Source organism: Dermacentor silvarum, chromosome 3 (assembly GCF_013339745.2).
Source record: "Dermacentor silvarum isolate Dsil-2018 chromosome 3, BIME_Dsil_1.4, whole genome shotgun sequence".
Taxonomy (NCBI): domain Eukaryota; kingdom Metazoa; phylum Arthropoda; class Arachnida; order Ixodida; family Ixodidae; genus Dermacentor; species Dermacentor silvarum.
The window spans coordinates 137,276,754-137,300,389 of record NC_051156.1 but is presented as its reverse complement, the minus strand read 5'-3'; the positions used below and the strand labels follow the sequence as shown (position 1 = coordinate 137,300,389).

Genomic DNA, 23,636 nt, shown 5'->3' with positions numbered 1-23,636 from the left:
AAAGGAGCCCCTAACAACATGAATTTGGATTTCATGACATGTGCTTTTGTTAGAAAACCCGAGGTGGTCAAAATTAATCTGGGGCACACTACCACGGCAACTTCCATAACCCACTGTGCAGCTTTGGGACGTTTAACGCCACAATTAAATTACTTTTCTTTCCTTCCCGTTTCTCGCCCTTTTAGAACTTCAAAGAGATGGACTTCGCCTGGGTTCGGATCCTCTTCCTGACGATATTTGGCAGCACGGACGTGGGAGTGGCCGTGTACACACGCTACATGGAGGAAGATGAGGATAATCGTGTGAGCTATGCCGCTCACCTGGCGGGTGCGACGGCAGGCCTGCTGCTTGGCCTGCCCCTGTTGCGCAATATTGTCATTCATCGCTGGGAGGTGATCACGGGGCGGGTCTTCTTTGCCGTGTTTGTCGTGCTCATCCTTGCCGCCGTCCTAGTGAACGCCCTTTACCAGGAGTACTTTCCAAAGTCAGAAATGTGAAGGTATGGGGCCAGAGTACTCTGAAGAGTTTGTTCGCTGAAGGTAAGCGCACAGGTGATCCTTGCTGCTCGTAAGAGATTGTCACCTTTCCTTCTTGTAAGAATGGCCAACCAGGAGTTTGCTGGGGGAAAAAAATGCCTCGAGCGAGGGTACAGTTTTGCGCAGCAGGAATAATCGATGGCCTATTCGCATAAACTGCGGCATTGCTGCAAAGAAAGAGCTATGATCACTGCCTTTGATGCGTACAGCCATGAGAACTTGTGCTTTCATCTTTATGTTTGGCAGGATGAACATGCTTTTTCTGATTGCAAAGAGAAATGTAGCATCCCAAGCACTGACCGGCTATTTGTATTGTCAGTCTTTGCCAGATCAGTGCTGTATTTCTGCAGTGCTGCTAGTCTATTTTTATTGTCAGTGTTTCACTGTCCGTGCTTCTGGAAGTCGGAAGATGTCGCAATAACTGAGCAATACGGGTGGGTAAATGGCAACAGGTTTGCCATTGGCTGTGTAGATTTTAAGAAAATGGAGTCATCACACTGCATGTTTCCCACTGTGTCTTAGGCAACATACATTGGCCTGACAGTACTGCAATGTATCCTGTGTACTACCAAAAACCAGTGACTCTATCTTAAGTGAGACAATTCTAGGTAAAAAGAGCCTAATGTCTTTCATTGCTGGAGTGGCTTAGCACAGCCTGATTTCTGCAGACTAAGGCATAATTTGAACTCTTGGGCACTATTATCACATTTAATGTGTTTATGCCCCAGTCCGGTTCAATCATGTAAAACAAGCACATTTGTTGCGCTGACCGGAACCCCGAAACTTGAGCCTCGAAATAGGTGATAGCAAATGTCATTGCTAAGCTGCAAATGTGTGCTATTGAAAACTGCTACTTTCTGTCACTAGGCTGCATGTTATGGTGCTACTGTCAGCTTGGAAAGTTTCGATGGTGGCTCGCTATAAAGGGAGTTGTGGTTCAAATAGAAAAACTATAGCCTAGTTAGGTGTAACAAGGGCCAGATGAGTATACACTCTCTACATGCTTATTTCGAGCTATATGTAACTTTGAAGAATAACATATGGCAGGTAACATTTGAAAACTTGTCACTGAATCACCTTACCTCTCAAGAAGTGATGGGCCAGTATAGCTTGATGTAGCGAGCCTCTTTCATAAGAGTTAGCAGTCCTAACTGCAATGCATGAACAGCTGTCCTGTCATACTCAGAGTGTATAGGGGCTTATCATCAGTTTTAAAAGTTTATAGGACATGACACCTTGCCTATTTTGCGCCATGTGTGTTCTTTCACAAGTTTAGAGGGATGATTTAACAAGTTTTTCTTCAAACCTGAGAACACGTTGAATATTTCAATGAATACTTCCTAAGTAATTTTTGGAAAGGACCTATAATATAATAGCGTAATGTTTGCTTTACACATACTCCCTCAACTGAATGTTCCATCTCAGCTGGGGCAGTGCCAATAGCTCCTGCAGTGGTGGAACAGCTGCACCAAAGACGCCAAATTGCGCCAAGCGCAGTTCCTCTGCACCTTCCTGCTCCAAAACTGCATCTTAGCGGGAAATTGCACCAAGCCTGCGCCAAAAAAGCATAAAAATGAAAGCCTCGTTCCGCTCATGCTGGCTCGCTAGTAAAACTGAAATCCAAACCTACAGTTTTGGTTTCACTTTCCGCTCGGGAATAATTGATGGTTATGAACAATCGTCCTGTGGCTAGCTCCTATGGGCCGTCGTTTAATCTATGATGTCATAGACCACAGTAAAAGAGAGGAGGCCTTAAACACCAGAGGAGAGAGAGAGCAATTATTATACAAGATTGTAGACTCCCAGCTGCATAGTACAAGGGAATAATACTTGGCTTGTATATTAATGGCAGCATTGGCCAGAAATCGCAAAGGTATTTTTTGCCATTTTATAAAGGTGTTGCAGTGCCCTTTTAGGTGTGTGTATTAGGTACTTGACTGGGTTCGCCCTTCGTATAAGACTGCAGCGTGTGCCTTCTGCAAAGAGCTTTGCATAAGCATTCTTGGCACACAGGAAAAAAGTTGATTGTTCTAGTTATACTGCTTAGACGCTCATTAATGAGAACAAACTATATCTATTTTGCCTACACAGACGTTGATGACAATGTCGCCGAAGCTTTGCTGACATCATGCTTTGTAGCTTCTTTATAAGCATCTGTGCAATCATTCCATGCTGTACACGTCAAAGCACATTTTCATGTTTATACAGATTGGTAACTAGCATTTAAACGTCTCGCTGCTGTCACTGGCAGTTTTTGCAATTGCCTGGGAAACAGAGACTGCATTTTGAACAAGTCCAGCTATCAGAGTGATTAATATTGCTTGTTGGCGAATTGTGTGCTGCAATTCCAGTGATTTTGTGTGCATTACGAGGAAGGAAATGCGGTCAAATTTTGACACCTCCTATCTCTTAGACAGCCGCTTATGGAGTTTTACTTAATCATGATCAGAGTTTGTTTTAAATGATATTTTTTAGAATTTCAGTAATGTACCAAGAATTTTGGAGATTCGTTTGACTGCGGTTGGCCCTATTGGAAAGCTGTGATGATATCCAATCCACCATTGCACTTGTGGAAGCTTATGAAGTATTGTCAAAGAAGATAAATTGAGGACTTGGAATGCACGCTGTCCATTTTGCAACTGCCATTTGTGATTACCAATGTGCCTTGCAGAATTGGGACACATTTTTTCATTTTTATTTCTGCAAAAATTTCTAGCACTTTTTGCCGCGTGCCAGCTTCAAGCAGCCTTAGCCGTGCCTACACAAGTGCAGTTGGCTTTCAATAATTTATCTTCGCTTGACTTGACCTGCTGCAAACGTTTCTCTGCCTTATTTCAATCAGACAAAAGCAGGAAATGAATGCGCCTCTCACTGACCTGAAACTCTTATTCCCATGTTTCTTCCTTAGTTGCATTCAGGTTTAACCCGCCATTGTGGTGTAGTGGCTTTGGCATTGCGCTGCTAAGCCCGAGGGCGCGGGATCAAATCCCGGCCACAGTGGCCGCATTTCGATGAGGGCAAAATGCAAAAACACTGGTGTACCATGTATTGGGTGCATGTCAAAGAACCCCAGGTACTAGTCCAAATAAATATAGCGTGCCTCATAGAATCACATTGTGGTTTTGGAACGTAAAATGCCAGAATTTAATTTAATTGCAATGAATCTTGGCCCCTTTGAGAATGTTCTATTTCTGATTAGCCCCTCATTACTCTTAGTTCTCCTTCAAAACACAATTAGGTCACAGGGCAGTCTGGGCTGTTTCCAGTCAGACTTGTACTGTTTCACATGTCGAAGGAAATTTCGTGATGTTGACTCATCGAACCATTTTACATTGTCTTTTTTCTTTTTAATATCTGTTTGTCCTTCTTCTGCTTCTTGTAATGTTTGAAAACAACGAGATGAAACACTTTTCCATTTTTGTATGCTGAGGTGCTAAACATACTAGTATGTACACCGTGTGAGGATTTTATAAAGAAAAGGTTTCTTGCCATTGCCAAAGTTAGATTATGACGAGCGTTGTAAGTAGCATAGACAAATAGTTTAGTGAGAATCATTTTTAACCACAATTATTTGTGTTGCTGCTTGTATCTCCAAACTTGTTGTCATAGCACAACAGTGTCAGGGAGTCACGTACAGTAATAATTATTAGGCAAGCTATGAAAAGTGTGTTTAAAAAATTGCAAGTATTTGTCTGGTGTATTGAATATTGCGTCACTTTTTTATTGTGCTCTGCAGTAGTAGACAAGTTTTGTGCTTATCAGATGTCAGTAATGTTAAAATGCAAAAATGAAAGCAGGGTTACTAAGTCAACATATTTTTCCTGTCCAGATTCCAACACAGCTGCTCACAGATGTTGTCATGGGAAAGTTCATTTTTAACACAATTGTGTGTTGCTCACTTTTTTGTGTGTGTGTTCCGTTTGGCAAGCTAGTCTCACTACAAACGTGATGGCAAATAGTGCAAAGAAATTGAACTTTATTTTGTCTTGGGTAAAATATATACATTGAAAGCACAAAGAAAAAAAAGAAAAGAAAAACACATTTAGATCACTAGTTCAATGCTAGTTGTAATTCATAACAAAATTCTGTAAAGGAAACGATACAGGTGGAAAATTAGGCATACTCAATACTAGGCATATAGCTTTACATGAGAAAGGTAAAGAATGCAATACAAGAAATGCACAAAAATCTTTGCAATGCACAATGTATGGTAGACAGTATTCAAATGTGGAACATTATAAAATAAACTAGCATGCATCAGAAAAAGCCTGTAGGCAGTGAATATAACCTGAAATGGAGGAAAGGAGATCAACATAGCGAATTTCTAGTGGTGTTTAAAAATTAGCTGCCTGTTTTACTTCTGTGGGGTGACTGTTCCGCCTGGACTGTGCCAACACTTAAGGTTCTTACCATACATTTTGCAAACTTTTGGAACTAGGAAATTTCTTTTATAGTGAGCTGCGTGTATTGAATCCTCAGTGAATAATGAATGCACCAAGAGATAAGACAAATCATACATAGCAGAAAAAAAAAAGTATAAGCACTCGTATCTTGATGCGCATGTGAATAGAGCTAATGTCAAGAATCACTTCTTTGCACTGTTTTTGCCATCGCGAATGCTCACTGTCTCACTAAACTTTCTGTGCTTTTCACAGACAGCCTTTTTTTTTTTTTTTTTTTTTGCAAATGAGCAGTTGCTCTGCATCAGCGATCACGGGCACATTGAGACTTGAATCCCACGATTGTTGCTATAACTTAGAATGTAATAGTTTGATCGTTGCGCAACCTAGTGTCCGTTTCCTCGGCAAATATGAAAGGTGATGGCTTTACTCATAAATCAAAACGTTGCTGTCACATTTTGAATCTAGAAGGCGTTTTGTATCAGGCTTCTTAACTTTCTTTCAGTGTGGTGTTTAGTGCATGTTCTAACCATTTTTGGTCATGCACAGGTTGTATTGCTGCCCATCTTTCTATGTCATTGTGCGCTTTTTACATGTTAACCTGAGCCTTTTATCGTGATATTCAGCCTGTTATCCAGTGTGCTCGTTCTAAACAATTTCAAAAAATAATTTATTGAATGTGCCTCAATCCACTTCACAGGTTAGTGCTTGTTGTTCCCAGTACAAGCTTGCTGTGCCTTTTGATGTGTCTGATCATGCCTATCTGATACCCTCTTTACACGGGCACTCTCAACTGCCATTGAGCTGATGGCAGTTGATGTCAATGGCAGTTTACCAAATTTACACGGCAACTCCAACTGTAATTGACATCTCAACGATCGTCGGCCTCAATGGATGTCGATGGTCTCTGTTGACAGTCCCTGAACGGAGCAGTTGACAGTCCCTGAACGGAGACGGGAAGATGGCAGCCTCCGTGGATGAAAACGTGCCACCCGCAGCTGCCGATGCTGCGAAGCGTTTCGTGTGGACAAGGTCCATGACGGACATGTTACTACACATGTCTCACCAACTAAAAAATCTAACGGCTCCGACTCAGATTCGCGTTAAAATTTTTCCCACTAGGTATGTTTTGCAAAGAAAGAGAAATGTTACAGCGCAATAATAAATAAAACAGATTTTAAAGATAACCATGCAAAAGTAGCGAGGAAATATGCAATAATTTATCGCATATTACTCTCGATTCAGCGCGCTCACGTGATAGCAAAATTTAACGCGAAAGTCCATGTAAGTGCAGTTAACAGTCAATCACTTCAATGCCAGTTTGAAAGTTCAACTGTCGTTGATTTCGATGGTCGTTCAGGGTGACCGTGTAAAGAGGGTATAATACCTGCCGTGGTGGCTCATTCGCCATGGCGTTGTGCTGCCCAGCACGAGGTTGTGGGTTCGATTCCTGCTCGCAGTGGCCGCATTGAAATAGGGAGGTCATGCACTGATGTGTAGGTTTACGTTAAAGAACCCCAGGCGATCAAAATTATTCCGGAGCCACTAACTCCAGTGTCTGGCATGTTGCTTTGGGACGTTGAACACCATGAATAGATGAATCAATCAGTCATGCCTAATTAGAGTCAAACCTTGATATTGTTTATATATACAATGGATATATTTACTAGATAAACCGCACAATGCTACAGCAATGGTTCAGGAGAGCGCGTGCACACCAGAAAGCCACGCCGTCGTCGTCGTCATCGTCTAAGCACCGACCACAGGATCGCCGCTCGTGACAATATAACAAATTATTGGATATAACGAAGTAAATCTAAAGCGTTTCTCACTGATATGAGTGTGTAGCGAACATGTGGTTGTAGCAAATATTGGCTATAGTGAAGGTATTTTCATGTCAGGTCCGACTTCGTTATGACAAGGTTCAACTTATTAGTACTGATCGAGGCTTGACCTAGTTTGTACATTGTACAGATGTGGTGTACTTTTTTGTGTCTTCATGGCCTCATCTTTCTCGCGCCATTGCATCTATTATATAATTAAAGCAGCTGTCAGCAACACAAACAGCTTTTCTGATGCACACATTCTTAATTGTTTACTTTAGAAAACCTTTCATTATTGTTCTCAAGTTCTATCAGAAGTTTATCTTATTTGATTAGCGGAACATCAAAAAAAAAGGAACTCCTTTCTCTAACATGTAGTTGCAGGACCTCTGCAACGTTGCTTTTACGAGAGAGTAGAAAATGGATAGCTTTTAAGTAAAGCCATTGCGTAACATAAAATGGCAATGGGTAGCCTCGTAATAATTTATGGGGTTTAATGCTTTAAATCTACATTGCTAGCTATGAGGAATGCCGCAGAAAGGTGGGGAGGAGGGCACTGTAGATTAATGATTAATTAGCACTTGGGGTTACTTAACATATATCTAAATTGAATTTTATGAACATTTTTGCATTTCGTGCCCATCAGAATACGACACCAAGGCACCTAGACTTGACCTAGCAACCTCGTGTGCAAGCATACCATAGCCACTGAGCCATCATCATGGCTTGAGGATGCTTTTCCTGAGGTCAACAATGGAATATAGAGCTTCTCTCAATGTAGTACTCTTTTCCTATATTCTGAAAGTCTTGCAGGTAAGGCTGTTTCATAGTAAAGTATATTTAACTGACTATTTAGCAGTTAATCAAATAATTACTAAACAGAGTTGTGAACTTCTTTTCCTGAAAGAAGCTTGTTTGTCTTCACAAAATGAAACTATACGTTGTGGCGTCATAAGGAGGTCAAGAGATAACGCCAGCAGGTACAAAACATGCCAACAGACCAAATATTACAGTTATATGTATTGGCATGGCTAAGCTAAGTTTGTTGTTCTTTTCACACGAAGATGTTTGTTTTTCTCTGTGAAAGTTATAGATGCTGCTCACGTAGGTGCAAAACCTGAAAATAATTTATGAGAATTTCTCACGTTCTAATTTTGGGACGTTCTGCTAATACAAGAGTGCAACTGTTGTACTGGTGTATGCAGTAATTATATTGAACCAGAATGCAAACCATGTACACTTCATTGTAATATTAATTGCTCATGCTATTTTGCAAGAGAAATTCAACAGTGAAGAGGGCAAAAAGCAATTGTTTATTTTTTTATTTTGCAGGATCTGTAGTGTTACTTAATTTACATTTAGCGATTGGTTGGGTCATTATAATGTCGCACCATCTGCTTGTGGTGAAACAAAAGGAAAGGCTGAAAAACGTGCTTGTTTTCACTATATGCAAGAAAAGAAAGGATCAAAAGTGCTTTGGTAACCACCTCCCCAATGCCTTTCATCACTGGCTGCTTTAAGAAGTGGAGCACTGATTAGCCCAAACATGTGCGAAATGCATGTACTTTATGGGTAACACTCCAACAAGATGTGCTGTCTGGAGTTGTACAGTTAAACCTGCTTATAACGAACCTCCATATAACGAATTCCTGGATATAACAAAATTTTTTTATTCCCCGCCATTACTCCATAGAAGCACATGTATTTGAGACCTCTACGTAACGAAGTGGCAGCGGGAGACCCCCTCGATATAACGAATTTTCGCCGCCGACAATCTAGAGATTTCTCCCCAAATTTTGTCATTTTTGCGCGAGCAGCAACCGGAAGCACCTTCTCCGCCGCGACGGAATGCGAAGCGAGCGCACGCGGGCCTGCATCCCTCAACCCGGCGATCTTGCCGTCGCGGGCGTGACCTTTCCCCCTCCCTTAATTCAAACCTGATCCTGCCGCTTGCTGCAGCTGGCCTAGCCTGCCAAGCCGGCACTCTCCTTTTCCAGTTGATGTTGCCGACGTGCTGGCAGACGCTGTAACACGTCACACTCGATAAGGGCGGACACGCGCTGTCAAACGCAGGAGGCGTGTGGAAGCGCCGCTGCAGAAGCGAGTGAAGTGACCTTCGTGCTGTTGTCTATCGCTTCAACGCACACTGAGCGCCGAGAACACACAGCACGCACAAAGCTATGAGCTGCTGACGCACCTACTGCCTAGACTCTGCCCCAACACAGATCGCTTTCAAGATACGGCCCGCGCGCCGCCGCACAGTACGCAGTTGATGCCAGAGTACAGTACAATGCCGCCCGCTATCCCTCCCCCCTCGCTCCCTCGCCGGTGCCTCGAGCGCAACGGAAGAAGGCGCGCTTCCTCCCTGCTTTTCTTTCGTGCGCGCGCGAGATTTAGACGCGGTCGTCGGCTCCCCTCGCACGTTTTCACTCGCACATACAGCATACGGCGCGCGGCGACTGCGTTATCGCCCTTGGACTTTATACGGAACATGTATGAGCCAAAACCAATTTTAGGGCCACAACGCGTCATAGACACCATCTTTAGATAGCAAATACGGATCTCAAGGGCCATACTTTTGCTGGCGGAAACCAAAAATACGTCATAGTTGTCGCCCCCGGCACTTTGGGCGGCCAATGCCATCGTCAAGTCACCAAGCCAAGCGACATGAAAAGTCAAAATGGCCGCTCGGGCCGGCATGGGGTGGCAGTTCGCAACGTACGATGCGGGAATGGTCCCACAGTTGCGACGCAACAGCGGGGTTACCCCTTGGGGTTACCAATGCATTGGGTTCTATGGGAGCTGTGTCGGGACCAGCCGAAAACGACGTAACAGCCGGGAAAATGCAGCACCCGGGAACGTAACAACGGGGTTCTACTGTAACACTATACGAGGCTACGACGCCATCGTGACGCTCGCTCTTCGTTTCCGATGCCTCGCGCTTGAACGAAACGACACATGTCCACGCATCCAGTACGTACCTGGGCCGGTATTGTGTAGCGATGCCTTTAAAGTAATAATGCCTTTTCGCACTTATCGCGCTTTGTCAGTGGTCGGAGCGACGGTCCGCTCGCGTTATCAATGGGATCCGCCGGCCGTGAGCGGTGGATGATAAGACTAGAGTAGAATAAGTCATAATGCCTCGCTACGAAATCGTGGCTCTGGTGTGACATTCCAAGGATGAGTGCTTCGACGAAAACGGAAAACGGGTGCGCTTTACAATCGAGAGCGCGTTAGAATCGAGTAAATACGGTAAGCGTTTCTTTTTCGAATTTTCGGGCCGAACCTCCATATAACAAAATCCTCTTTATAACGAAGTTTTTCGGGAATTTGTCAATTTCTTTATATCCAGGTTTAACTGTAGTACATGCTGACGTAAGGCGCTGCACTTATCTTAAAATAACAACCCGTACAGCTGAGCTGTCAGATGTTCAAATTCACAATGCAAATGTGTAAAAGTTGTCTGCACTGCTTGCTTCAAGAATGCTGTGCACGTGACCGTGGAATGAACAAAGGTGTGTGCAATGGCAGCACACCCTCACACACCCCGTCGAGCACTCCTGCTATCATACTATTATGGACAACGAAAACATGAACAGGATGGTGCTAACTAGATTATACTTTCCATTTTCACCAACCATTCTGACTGGTGTCCATGTGATTTTGGCATGTACGCTCACCTACACATATTTTGTGACCAGACAGTTGGTGTGAAATTGCAAATGCTCCTGATATGGATATTATTTGTCTGCAGTATGCTGTAGTACTAGTGGCAGTCTGCAAATCACTCAGCAAACATAGAATTCTCGCCTAAGGACATACTGGGTGTGATTGTAGTATATATTGTATACTTTCTTGTGAAATCATACGGCTGTGAATCTGTAAGGCTGTGATGATATTGGTTGTATTGAAATATATTTGGCATACTGGTTCTGGTTATTTTTTTAATATAACTAAGCCCTTACCGGAAATGTAAACTGCCACAAGGTAAAAATTAAGATGTGACAATGAAATAATAGCTTGCGATTGCAGAACATATTGTGGGAACTGTGGTCCAGCAGCTTCTTTTCTGTATCCTGTTGCAACACTGTGCACCACCTTTTAAAGTGTGTAACTAAGGTCACATATTCTGTAAAGGCCCTAAACTTTTTTTATGTTGGTTGGTGTTTGAAATGTATAAGGTACATATGATGGTGTGGCGCTTTCTTACCGCAGCTGATATAATCTATACAAACTTCTTTAAAACCATTAGACCCGCCGTGGTTGCTCAGTGGCTATGGTGTTGGGCTGCTGAGCACGAGGTCGCGGGATCGAATCCCGGCCACGGCGGCCGCATTTCGATGGGGGCGAAATGCGAAAACACCCGTGTACTTAGATTTAGGTGCACGTTAAAGAACCCCAGGTGGTCCAAATTTCCGGAGTCCCCCACTACGGCGTGCCTCATAATCAGCACTGGTTTTGGCACGTAAAACCCCATAATTAAGTTTTTCTTTTTTTAAACCATTAGCTGTTCTGGCAAGGTCCATGCTCAAGTTCAATTTCTCAGGTGTTATTGATCAATTTTATTGTGTTTAAATGCTTCTCTGGTTGTGGTTTTTGTCGTGTCTAGTCAGGTATAGTTTGTTGTGTGATGATGCATAAAGTATTATTGTCGCCTAGTTTGTGTGGTCTCATTAAATATTGTCACGGTTACACACCACTGCTGGCTGAATTCCACATTCATACACATGTAGTTGCCATATGCTCTGTCATAGGTGCCGACTACGGGGGGGCTCCGGGGCTCGAGCCCCCTCCGGAGATTTCCAGGGGGGGCTCTCCCCCGTGATGCCGAAGCCCCCCCCCCCCCCCCCTGCTCCAAAAATGTCAATATCAGAGTCCTGTTACCCAAACCGTTTATGGTTGCTTTTGAGTTGCTTCTACATTTTTCCTTAATATGCTAATGTGGCTAAAAGCTAACTGCGTCATTGTTGACGCGGTAGTGCACGGCTTTTATTCATACTATCGCTTTATTTCTGAAAATCCTGATAGTAGGAAAACAAGCACATCAGAAGCACCAATGGCGGCTACCTCATCTGTATTTTTTCACCCTTCAACATATTATTTAATTTCCAGTGTGAGCATCATGCACAGACACATTATATTTCAATGTGTACACAGGACAAAGTTTATTACAGTTTTAAAGAGAAAGAGGTAGCCAACTAACAATTATTTCTAATGATATGGATAGACTATATGTCTAGAGAATCAATATGTTGCTGTATGTTCAACTCGCTGCACATTGCTTTGCACTTTTTTGACACTAAAAAAGATCTGCAGACTTCGGTGACCCCTTCGGCAGAGTCTTTTATCAACGGTGTGTGAAATGCACGTGAATGATATGTGTCTCAGCATTGCTTCTCTTTCCAGTAGGTAATGCTAGCGGCTTATAAAAAAAAACTTTACAATAATTTACAACATTTATTGAGGATGGAAACATCGCAACGTGCATGCAGAGGTCATAAATATATATAATTAACTAAGTAACCGAAGTGAGGCCAAGCCGGATTCACTCGACATCAGAATCAATAGCAGTCATGCGCAGCAGAGCTTCTACAGGACTCAGAAAAAAAAGAGGCTGCAGTTTTGCCGGAAAGGCGAAGCAGTATTAATGATAGCGAAGCATTAGACAATTGCACGAAAAAGATTCTTCCCGTATAAATTCGTGTAAGAGCCGCACCCCCAACTTGAAAGCAAATATTTTTTTTAATCCAACCGAGAAGCAATCATGTTCAGGGCGATTCCGATCGCACTGCACTGCGAATTTTCTCGTGCAGCGTACTTTCGCGTGTAGCAACTATATAAAAAAAAAGTCGGTTATAACTTACGAAGACAGGAGAGGCGCCCCGCCGTGACCACTGAGGCGCAGCAGCCGATTTCCACCGCGACTAAAGAAATAGTCCCGCTGACGCGACTCGGACCAGCTCGAAGCGCGGGCTGCCATGTCCTTCGTCGGCGGGGACACCAGCCGTCGGGCTCATGACGTCAGTCTATAATGCACGCCCATTTGTGGATGCTCGTGTGCACCCGCCTTTGAGGGGCAAATGCCGCTGCCTTCTAAAGTTGTACACGACTATAGATGGCAAGAGGAGGCGATCGCAGATGTTTACGGCGGGTTTCATACTCGTAGTTGTAAAAATGAGATAAAATGGCCCAGTCCCTTGTAAGGCTCGTCAAAATTGCGGCAAAAAAGTGTGGCCCTCACACGAGTCTGTACGTTGGTTATATCGCCTATATGAATTGTAGTAACATTTACTCACTAATTAAAATAACAAACGTCGTACAATTCACGGACCATGTAAACCTGTAAATATCCCGCTGGATGACCATGAGCAGTCACTATCACAACGCTGGCATTATGATGAACGCCGGCAGTGGGGGCGAACGGTTCGTACAGTCGTGCGATTCACCGCAACTCCGAAAATTAGATTCTTCATCATCATCTGCATATTTTTATGTCCACTACAGGACGGCTTCTGTCGGCGATCTCCAATTACCCCTGTCTCTTAACTTAGGCTATGCGATCTGCAACACTTGGGGCGCGGAAAAACAGCCCAAGAAATAAGACAGCGCACATGAAGTTAGCAGACAACCCTGCTCGTCCTTGATCATTGCACTCTCCAATGATTACAACTATTGGATACGGCACGCAGGCCGCGTAAGCGTCAACCGCACATAGTAATTTGCAGCTGCGGCAGGGCTAGATGCTCTCCTCCCCATGCGCGCATTTGATCAAGTGACCTCCAACTAACCCGAATATTGAGTGCGTGGGAAGATAATGTCCATCAAGTGTTACGGCTCACTGTTACGGGTTTTTTCTCGCACCCGTAGTGTATGGGCTCGCTCACTCATATGACTTTTGGACTTTATACGGAATATCACGGCGGCGACCACAGCGAAAATTTGCCTGTAGTGTTGATACAATTTCTGTTGCAATAAAAGGAGAAATAGAAAACAGGCATCGAGCTCGCTTCTACCGCGGCTGCGGACGTTGCAATGTGCACCGGCTACAAACACAGCATGAGCAACAACGACAAAACCAGTAGTGGGCCCCTCGTTTATCGGTACTTCGCCAGAACCCGTCTGACGCTGAAAGGGAAGCGTATTTTCCACCGTATAAGCACCAGTGAGAACATATCACTAGGCGCGCGGGGGAGACAGCGCACGCGAAGGGACCAACCATCTCGGATGGCCCAAGCTTGCACTCTGCGCATATTAACTCTCAAAATGAAGCGCGTGACCCACATATGTATGGAAGAGGCAGGAAAAGTATAAGTTGAGGACCCGTGTGTTCTAGTCGCTAGGCGAAAGAAGACTCCACGCCGCTATCAAGAAGGTTCTTCAGCTCACGTGTTTGACATGTACCGCCAGAGGTTCTATGAAGTACTTGACACAGTGCTGTCTTCGTTAAACAGGTATCCACCTGATATGTGGCAGCATAAGTCCCACATTGAGCAACTTGCCATAGGGAAGGAAGACGAAGCATATATAACATAGTTCTATGGTGACGACCTTGAACCAGGACGCCTGATTTTGCACAGAGATATGCTTATTGACATTTTAAGCCAGCAAAGGTCGGCATCATTGCACACATTTGGGGACGTCGTGCAAATGTTTACGGGGGGCAAGGGCGAACACCTGCGAAATCTTTTGCAGGAAATTTCCAAGCTAAAAAAATTGCGTTGGCCATACCGGTCTCGTCGACCACATCCGAGAGGTCCTTTTCTTGCCTTCGGCGACTGAAAATGTACTTTAGGTCGACAACTGGACAAGTCCGTTTGAACCATCTGGCAATTTTGCACGGCCACAAAGAACTCGCCCGCAAAATCAGTTTGAATAAGATTGCCGACAACTTCATTTCCGGATCAAGTGCCAGAACAAACACTTATTCAAGATGGTGAAATCATCGCATCAGACAACGAACTGATGTCTTTAATAGGAGAGAGAAAAGTACCAACTTACAAGTCAAAGCTAACCACCTGGCTTAGAAAACAACGCAAAAAGTTATACAAAAGAACGAAAATAGGGTCCATAACAGCGCAAGCAGAGTGAGGCCATTTGGGTAAGAAAAGATGCATAGTTGCGCTATTTGTGAAACTCCCTAGTCTATCTGTGCATTTTCCTTATTAATGTTTATTCGTCATATCCTGCATTTGCCTCTCGATAACACAATCCACGTTGTTCCTATATTTGCTATTGAGTCCTTTCGCGTTTTTGAGATATATCTGTCTTATTTATTTATTTGTTAATATGTTTATTTGTTTGGGCACCTGATAATTTTTACTCTATAATCCTTTGTTCTGCCTCCGGAAAATAAACGAAACCAGTGGCATAAGGCATGCTTTGACATGCAATGAAACTATGGCGTTATGGAGTCACATTATACTTATGCTAATAATTCTAGTCATAAGTTGTGTTTAGAAATTGTTATATATCATTGAATGTGTATACAGGGTGTTTCAGTGAACACTTTCCAAAATTCCTAAAGGTTGCCTGTGGCAGATAGCACAATTATAGTTGATGAACTGGTCTACTCAAAGAAGCGGACATTACTTGCACAAGTAATTGAAATGCATAATCAAATAATTAACAAAAAATCACTAATTAAGTTTTTAACTAATTACCTGATGGCCCATATTGCAATTTACAAATTGTAGCCGTGGAGTTCGCAAGGCGATCCACTTGGAACGAATTCTCGGGATGACACCAGTTTAGAGATATTAATTCCCGAACTTTGCGGAGAAATGCATTGGCGTTCCAGTTAGTTTCTTAAGAAAATGTCGCCTTTATGCATTGAAGCACAAAATTAACTGGAACGTCAATGCCTTTCTCCGCAAAGTTCGGGAATTATTATCTCGAAACTGGTGTCATCCTGAGAATTGTTTCCAAGTAGATCCGCCTTGCGAACTCAACGGCTACAATTTATAAATTGCAATATGGGCCATCAGGTAATTAGTTAAAAACTTAATTAGTGAATTTTTGTTGATTAGTCGATTATGCATTTCAATTTTTTGTGCAAGTAATGTCCGCCTCTTCGAGTAGACCAACTCATTAACTTGAATCGGGCTATCTGTCACAGGCAACCTTAAATAAATTTTGAAAGTGTTCGCTGAAACACCCTGTATATGTTATGTCTTATCTTCTCAATAACTGACCTTTCGTCAGGAAATTATTTCTTGATTGTATCTTTTATATTAAATCTTTTGCAAGATTTTACATTGCTTTTACATGGATGTGTTTTGTGCGTATTAAGTCGCACAAGTACACATCTATCTCCCTAACGTGTTTAACTGAATCCACTTGTCGTGTGGCTCAACCAAGAGACTCCAGTCTCTTGGCGGTGCAAGGGGACTCGGGCTGTAAAACTGAATTGTCTCATACTCTGAGGTCTTGCTGAAGTAAGCTCGTTCTCATGTAAGCTCGTCACTTCAGTAAACAATCTTTCGAGGTCACACAAAGTTGCCAGTGTAACTGTTATTAAAGGTAATATTATATACATACATACATACATACATACATACATACATACATACATACATACATACATACATGGGGTTCAGAAGGATGGTCAGCCCCCCCCCCCCCCCGGAAAAATGAAAACTTTCCGCCTATGTACTCTGTCTGTAGTTGTGATCCAGCAAACATGCAGCTCACACCAACGTTACTAGAACTAGGAACTAGAACTAGGAACCTAGTTCTAGTAACGTTGGCTCACACCCATTATGGAAGATTGACCAAGAAATCGATGGATATATTCCAAGTTGTAATCTGAAATAAATATTCAGGAAATGAGGAAAGGCGAAATTATATATTCAAATTATAAAATAGCAGTAACAATCAATAATGATCAAGCGAAAAGTACAAAATGAAAAGAGAGAAGCGATACAAATTTGCATGGCTATGTGCTGGACTCGACAAACGGCGGAACAAACATTTTTGTGGTTGAATAGTAGAATCGAGGCCCCAAGCGTAAGAACACCCCGTGCTGGTTCCTCACCATCTGCCATTATTCCATATCTTCATTCAGAATGTTTATCTGCACCTTTAGCTGCTGAGATGGTGGAATGACATAAAGGGAGTTCCCAGCATGGGCGCTTCGCCGCAACGCCGGCATTGGTAAGTGCTAGCCAGGAGTTCAGATAAAGCCGAGGTTTAGATAAAGTGATAAGGTTTTTCTTCTAACTTCCACAAAATCGCCCGTACCTATTTAACAGCCGTGAACGCGGCATCACGGCGACAAGAGGCCGAAGATGGCGGATCGCTGCCACACGACGTCTTAAGTCTCGCAACACTGGAGTGATTACGCGGGAAATGGACACCTTGCGGTAAATAGTAAACACGTGAAGTGGACGCCGACGTTTCTTTTAGCTATGCATTTTTTACCGTCGTTCTATTAGAACAGGGAAAGCTCGGGCTTGCACCCTAGGTCCCGAAGGTGCCCGAGATGAGTCAGCCGGACGGATCGGAGGATAAACCGCTCCTGTTTGAGAATGTCAAGTTCTGCCTTGCCGACGACTTGCAGGACGATGAAGAGGTAGGCGCGGCTGCTATAATCTGCGGCTAGTAATAACCGAAATTATTTTCGTTCGTTGAATTACGTGCGCCACGTCAGCGGAGTCAGTTCGTTTTCGATCTGAGCTGAGAGGTTGATGTGCGTGCTTTCACGGCATCGAAACCTACGCATAAAAGCGAAAGCTCGCCGACGCGGCTTCAAGCTGAGCGTCCCAGTGCGACGCCAGTATGAGCGTTCGTAGGGACGACGCTTGTCTTAATTCTTGGGTGATCCATGTCATCATTCCATGCAATGCCTCCTAAATAAAGGAGGCATTGTTCCATATATAAGCGAACTTAGCAGGGTGCTGTTGAAGTTTCGCAGGTAAAAAGTTCGCTCGTTGAGGTTTTTGCGACGCTTGCAGATCTACTTCACCACTTGGTGGCACTTTTTAATGGTTAAATCGAATGCGAAGGGAGACTACGCAGAATGGGGGCGCACACTTAGACAGTTGTTCTAAACTGCACCATGTAGCTTTACTCGCGTTACGCTACCTTCGCTTCACTAATGCGAAAGCTTCACGTGGAAACGTTCTTAACGCCGTGAACGCTTCAGTTTCAGAGACTCCTGGTCAAGAATGGTGGCACTTTGATCAATTACCTCTCTGACAATGTCACCTACGTAATCGCCGATAATCCTGACAGCTCAACGATAACTGAAGCCCAGGATCTTTATGAGAAACCAGTTGTAACGGTAAGAGACCACAAACATGAGTCTTGTTCCCCACGAACACCCTAAAGTGAATTGGAAAAAATAATTTTTTTATTTGTTTGTTTTCAGAGCTCATGGGTTCGCCTCTCACTCAAGTGTGGAAAGCTTCTTCCGTATCCTTTTTGTCCACTTTATTTGAGCATAACCTAAGTCTCATTGCCAATGCATGGAAAAATTTGTTGTGAAGCCTCTTGTCGTCTTGTTGGAATTTTTTTTTTTTTTGCTTCATTGTGAACGTGAGTTAACAAATTATGTGTAATCTCCCATTTCAGTGCTAGGATCTGCAAGGTATGCCACCTTAGTAGTTCAGATTCCCAAATAAAACCTCCATGGGGTGCGTTCACTTGCCGTGTTTTATTTTATCTTTGTGAGCAGTGTTATCAATGTTCATTCATTAACCCAGCTAGCAAATATTCAATTGTTTAAAAGCCAAAAATTCCACCCAGCAAGATTCAATTCAGTTGTTGTTACATCCTAGTAGAGTTAAGATATCTGATTGGGCCAAGAGGTGGCTGACGAAAAAAATTATAGGATTTAATGTCCCGTAACTGCACTGTGGGTTATGAGGAATTTTGACTTCCTCGGTTTAGTTAAAGTGCATCCAAAATCCGAGAACACCAAAGCACTTTTTATAAGTTGTGAATGCGAAAGCATTAATGTCCACTTGAACGCTGCTGAGCGGTCGTTCAAGTTATAAACTCCTCGCAGGCAAGTGAACGCGTTTAGACGCTTGGCCAATGCCACCTAGATAGCACAAGGCCGATGCACTTCGATCCGTGACGTCATACTACCTTGCCCAGCAGCCATAGAATCAAAAGGGAATGCTCCCGATTAAGCCGCAGGGATTTTGACGTCACTACTTTCGTCACGCAGGGCTTGGAAATGGAAATTTCGGTCCAAGTAGCATCATGTCATAACGCATAGTGCACAGGCCTGCTATCTAGGAGGCGCTGGTTTAGCCCAGTGGTATAAGACCGGCTTCTGAGCTTGGGGTCGTAGGTTTGAAACTCACTACTGCCAACGTTTTTACTTTCGAATTAATTCTGCTTTTTTATACATTAATTTATTTATAGTGATTACTGAGGCGAAGTTAGAACGCAGGTGAGAGCTTGCATAGTCAAGGAACGCACGGATAACACAGGCTTCCGAGGTCGAGGGTGACGTGGTGTCGCTGGCAGATGCCCTCGCACCTCATGCAATACCTGGCACGGCAGCAGGTGTTCTCCTTTCGCCCGCTCTGCTTCGTCAAGGCGCGCATGTGACGTGGCATCGCAGCCATTGGGAATTTAGGTGCCGTTTCGCTGCTACAGACGCCGGCTTTTTCACTCAGTGGGCCATTGGAGGCTTTCGCATCAAAAAGCACAGTACACAAATGCTTGCATTCCACCCCTGTCACCCGCCATGGTTGCTCAGTGGCTTTGGTGTTGGGCTGCTGAGCACGAGGTTGCGGGATCGAATCCCAGCCACGGCGGCCGCATTTCGATGGGGGCGAAATGCGAAAACACCCGTGTACTTAGATTTAGGTGCACGTTAAAGAACCCCAGGTGGTCCAAATTTCCGGAGTGCCTCACGACGGTGTGCCTCATAATCAGATCGTGGTTTTGGCACGTAAAACCCCATAATTTGATTTTAATTTTTTTCCACCCCTGTCATAATGCGGCCACCATAACCAGGAATCAAACTTCTCGACCTTGTGCTTAGCAGCAGAATGCCATAGCTATTGAGCCACTGCGACGAATGCTGTGGCAATAGTTTGTAAGGTGAACTGTTATGAGATTTCAAGATTTATGTAGAAATAGGAGCTGTAGACTACGAAAAAAAAAAAGAAAAATGCGCTTGGCATGGTGGTTGAGTGGCTACACCGTTTTGCTGCAGAATGTGTGGTCTGAAATTTAAAAACACCTGTTTGCTGTAATTTTGTGTGGGTAGGGCATGCTAAAGCATGCCAAGTGGTGTATGTCATACTGGAATCCTCCACTGCAGTAACCCTCGCAGTCAGTAATGACTTTTTTAACACGACAGCTGCATGCCAGAAATTTGTGAGGGACATAGTAACAAATGCGTTAGTTAATTATTTAATCTGCTATCATAGAAGGGTGGGACTTCATTACACAAATTAGTAGTATGTGTATCTACCAGTGGTACAGGACAGGACATGGGAGAAGACAGGGACAGTTCCTGCATTTTTCCCCTTTCAGCTTCTACAACGAGAGCTGTTGTCAGCTTTTTGCACACTTTGATTTGCCTGGAGTTGTAGTTGGTGTTTGTCACAACACATTCACTACTATTGGTTCCCACTGGCATGCTTAGTGCCTGCCCTTGTTGTAAAATGTTGTGGACAGGCTCTTTGGGGTATCTCAAATAAATACCAGAAAATCACCATTGTAAGTGACCTACCCTTATGTAAGGCTTACACATTGTTACTGATAATCGCACCAGAGTCATTAGAATGATTAGAGCATACCACAGACAATAGTGCAGTAAGTGATTTAGTCAATGCACATAATATACATTGCATGCACAAAGTAACCGCTGAGCATTTATAAAGTCGGGAGGTCCACCCATGTGAATCATCTATTGCACACCCTGCTTAAGTACCCAAGAATAATTGTACTGTGTCATATACTTAATCAAGAGTTATGCACAAATTAGTGTAAAGGTCAGATCCCACAATTATGCAATCTAGAGTTGTGTCTTTGTGGAAGCAATACCTTTGTATTAGACTCTGTCACTCCCAGAATGCTCGTTACTTGGTGAACATTTCGGCATGGCTAAGTGCGTTTCACCAGCTTCCCTGGTAGCAGACTTTCCTGCCATTGAAGGGACATGCCATCACAGCTACAGGTTCTGCACACAATTGTGGTGTCGGCATCTGGTGGTCGTTAATGTCGGGGCCCTGTGCCAGGGCATTCTGTAGCATGGCAGCTTAACAATCATCCCACTAGTTCAAGCCAAGTGAAAAATTTTAACAGAAGAAAAAAAACGAAACACTGTTAATGTACCAGCTGAAAGTAGTGGAAAGGAAAAAAAAAAGGATTCCTAAGCTCCTGGCTGCCGTAGTTGCGCAAGCTATTGTTGTAATTGCTTTGTCCTTTGGATGAAACTAAAAATTTTTATTCTGTGTCACGTCTCCTAGCACAGGTGAATTTCTATCCTAATGGGATCGTCTGTCTTGCTCATCATAGCACAAGCTTGACTTGACAGGAAATGGCTACTTGTGATGTTGAAAAACCTTAACCCTGTGCTGCAGTTTGGAAGCGTTTTCACCACACAAGAATCAGATTTTTTCAAATGTGGTCGTCTGCCCTTCCCAGGTAAGTCTTTGTTGTCCTTTCTTTATTACCATTCTGCATGCAAACAAAGTGCACTAATGACAAGGTGTCTCAATTTGCTGCAAGGTTGTCATTGCTGAGATCTGCCAGCTGCAGGGTCTAAATGAAAAAGTATGACATGCAAAATAACTTAAAATAAGTAATTGAATGATTTTTCTGGACTCGTGTGGATTCAAATGTGGTTTGTAAGAGTCTAACTATAAGTACTGCTGCTGCTGTTAGGTCCTAGTCTAGCAGCCTATTCCTGTGGGCATTCTGTGATTTGTTTGTGTTTATTAGCCTTGCATAAACATGGGTGTATTCCTCAACATATGCTTTGAAAAAAATTGAGTTCTTGAACTGCTCTTTCGATTTAACTGATTTTCCTCTTGTAGCTTTCAAAGGAGGATACGAAATCTTTATGGGCCATGGTGACTTTTCATGGCGGCAAGTTCCAAAAGGCCCTGGACAAAACTTGTACGCACCTTGTGGCTGCCAAAGCGGAAGGGGTATGCTGCTGTTATTTATATTTTAATGCTCCTCCTTTATTTAACTTTTGACGTGCTTTAATTTTAGTTTCTTGGCAGACACCAGGGGGCTAGCCTTGGTGTCCATCAGTTAAAGTGCATAGACGAAAATGTGGGATGTAGGTACCTTCTCTTGCATGGGTTGCCATGCAGCGTAATGTGAAAGTAAAATTTCTAAGCATAGAGGCCCGTTTCATGCAGATATTGCAACAATTTGTGAAATGCTTTGTCATTGAGCTATCAGTCATAGTCATTAGGTTGGCGAGTTCTTAACATCCCTAAGTGTATCTGGCACTGGTTCCAGAAGGCGTACACCCTAAACGCGTACTTAATCAAGTCTTAGCGCATTTTATGTTTTAGCATGTATAACCCACCCGTGGATGTCATCCACGTCTCCGTATGTCTGCATAGTGGGAAACAGTGCAGCTTCACACGGGCGCAGAAAGAAAAGTCGTACACCAGGGCTGGTGCGTGTCTTTTTTGCGTCTGTGTGAAGTTGCACTGTTTTCCGCCATACAGATGTACCAACTCGCTCAAGTGTCAGATTTATTTAGCAACATGAGAAATGGAAAAACAAAAAGACGACCCACTTGTGAGCTTTTTATGAGGCATCTACTCGTATTTCAAGTGTAAAACAATGCACAGAGGTTGCTCTCGATCTACATTACCTGAAACTAGGCTCGTTACACGATCCAAAATTTCGTTGCAGTTGGCCTTTAAGGAAAAGTTGAAAGGAGACCGAATGGCAGAGTTAGGGAGATAGAAATTAATGGTTTGGTACACATCTCAAACAGCCGAATAGCATCTCAATGCAAGAGTCCGTATACTCGTCATCTTTAGAAGATAAAGTTATTCTCTCTTTATCGTTAACACAGGTTAAGTATCAGAAGGCCATGGCTGGTGGCTGCTTACAGCTGAAAATTGTGACTCCCGATTGGGTCACGGACTCCCTGAAGAACAAGGTGCTCTGCGATGAGGCACGTTACCACCCTCGGCTATTAGTACAACCCAAGCCCCCAACGCCACCAAAGCCGCCCACCCCGCAGCCAGTGACTACGTCTCCGATGACAAGCACTGCTGCTGCCCTATCGCAACAGCAACAGCAAGGGTTCATGAGCTTCCGTGCACAGCAACAGCAGCAGTTTGGAATGGTCCCTGTCACACAGCAGCAGTTGTCGGTGTCCCAGCAGCAGCAGCAAGCTATGACTCTGCAGCAGCAGCAAATTCAGCAGATTCAGCAACACTTGATGCAACCACCACCGCCACATCAGCAGCATACTCTTCAGCAACAGCTTGCGCAGCTCCAGGTTTCGCAACAGCAAAACCAGCAACAGGTGAACCAGCAGCAATTGCAGCATCAATTGCAGCAGCAGCAGCAGCAGCAGTTTCAGCAGCAGCAAGCATCTCAACAGCAACAGCAAGTCCCTCAGCAGCAGCAGCAGCAAATGCCTCAACAACCAATGCCTCAGCAACAGCAAATGCCTCAGCAACAGCAGCAAATGGCACAGCAGCAACAGATGCCCCAGCAGCAGCAAATGCCCCAGCAGCAGCAAATACCCCAGCAACAGCAAATACCCCAGCAACAGCAAATGTCTCAGCAGCAGCAAATGTCTCAGCAACAGCAAATGTCACAGCAACAACTTCAACAGCAGCTTCAACAACAGCAGCAGCACATGATTCCAACCTCTCAGTTTGCAACACGCATGGTCAACGTGTCATCATCGGGCGGTGACATTAAGG

General features: G+C 43.8%; 1 protein-coding gene across 1 annotated transcript in view; it reads left to right on the top strand.

The window, feature by feature from the left end:
• Positions 1-11,502, top strand: part of LOC119445822 (rhomboid-related protein 2) — a 28,537-nt gene extending 17,035 nt beyond the window's left edge. The window contains exon 9 of the mRNA XM_049663662.1: positions 186-11,502. Within this exon, the coding sequence (XP_049519619.1) occupies positions 186-497 (312 nt within the window). The 3' untranslated portion in view covers positions 498-11,502. The remainder of the gene's footprint in view (positions 1-185) is intronic.
• The last annotated feature ends 12,134 nt before the right edge of the window (positions 11,503-23,636 follow it).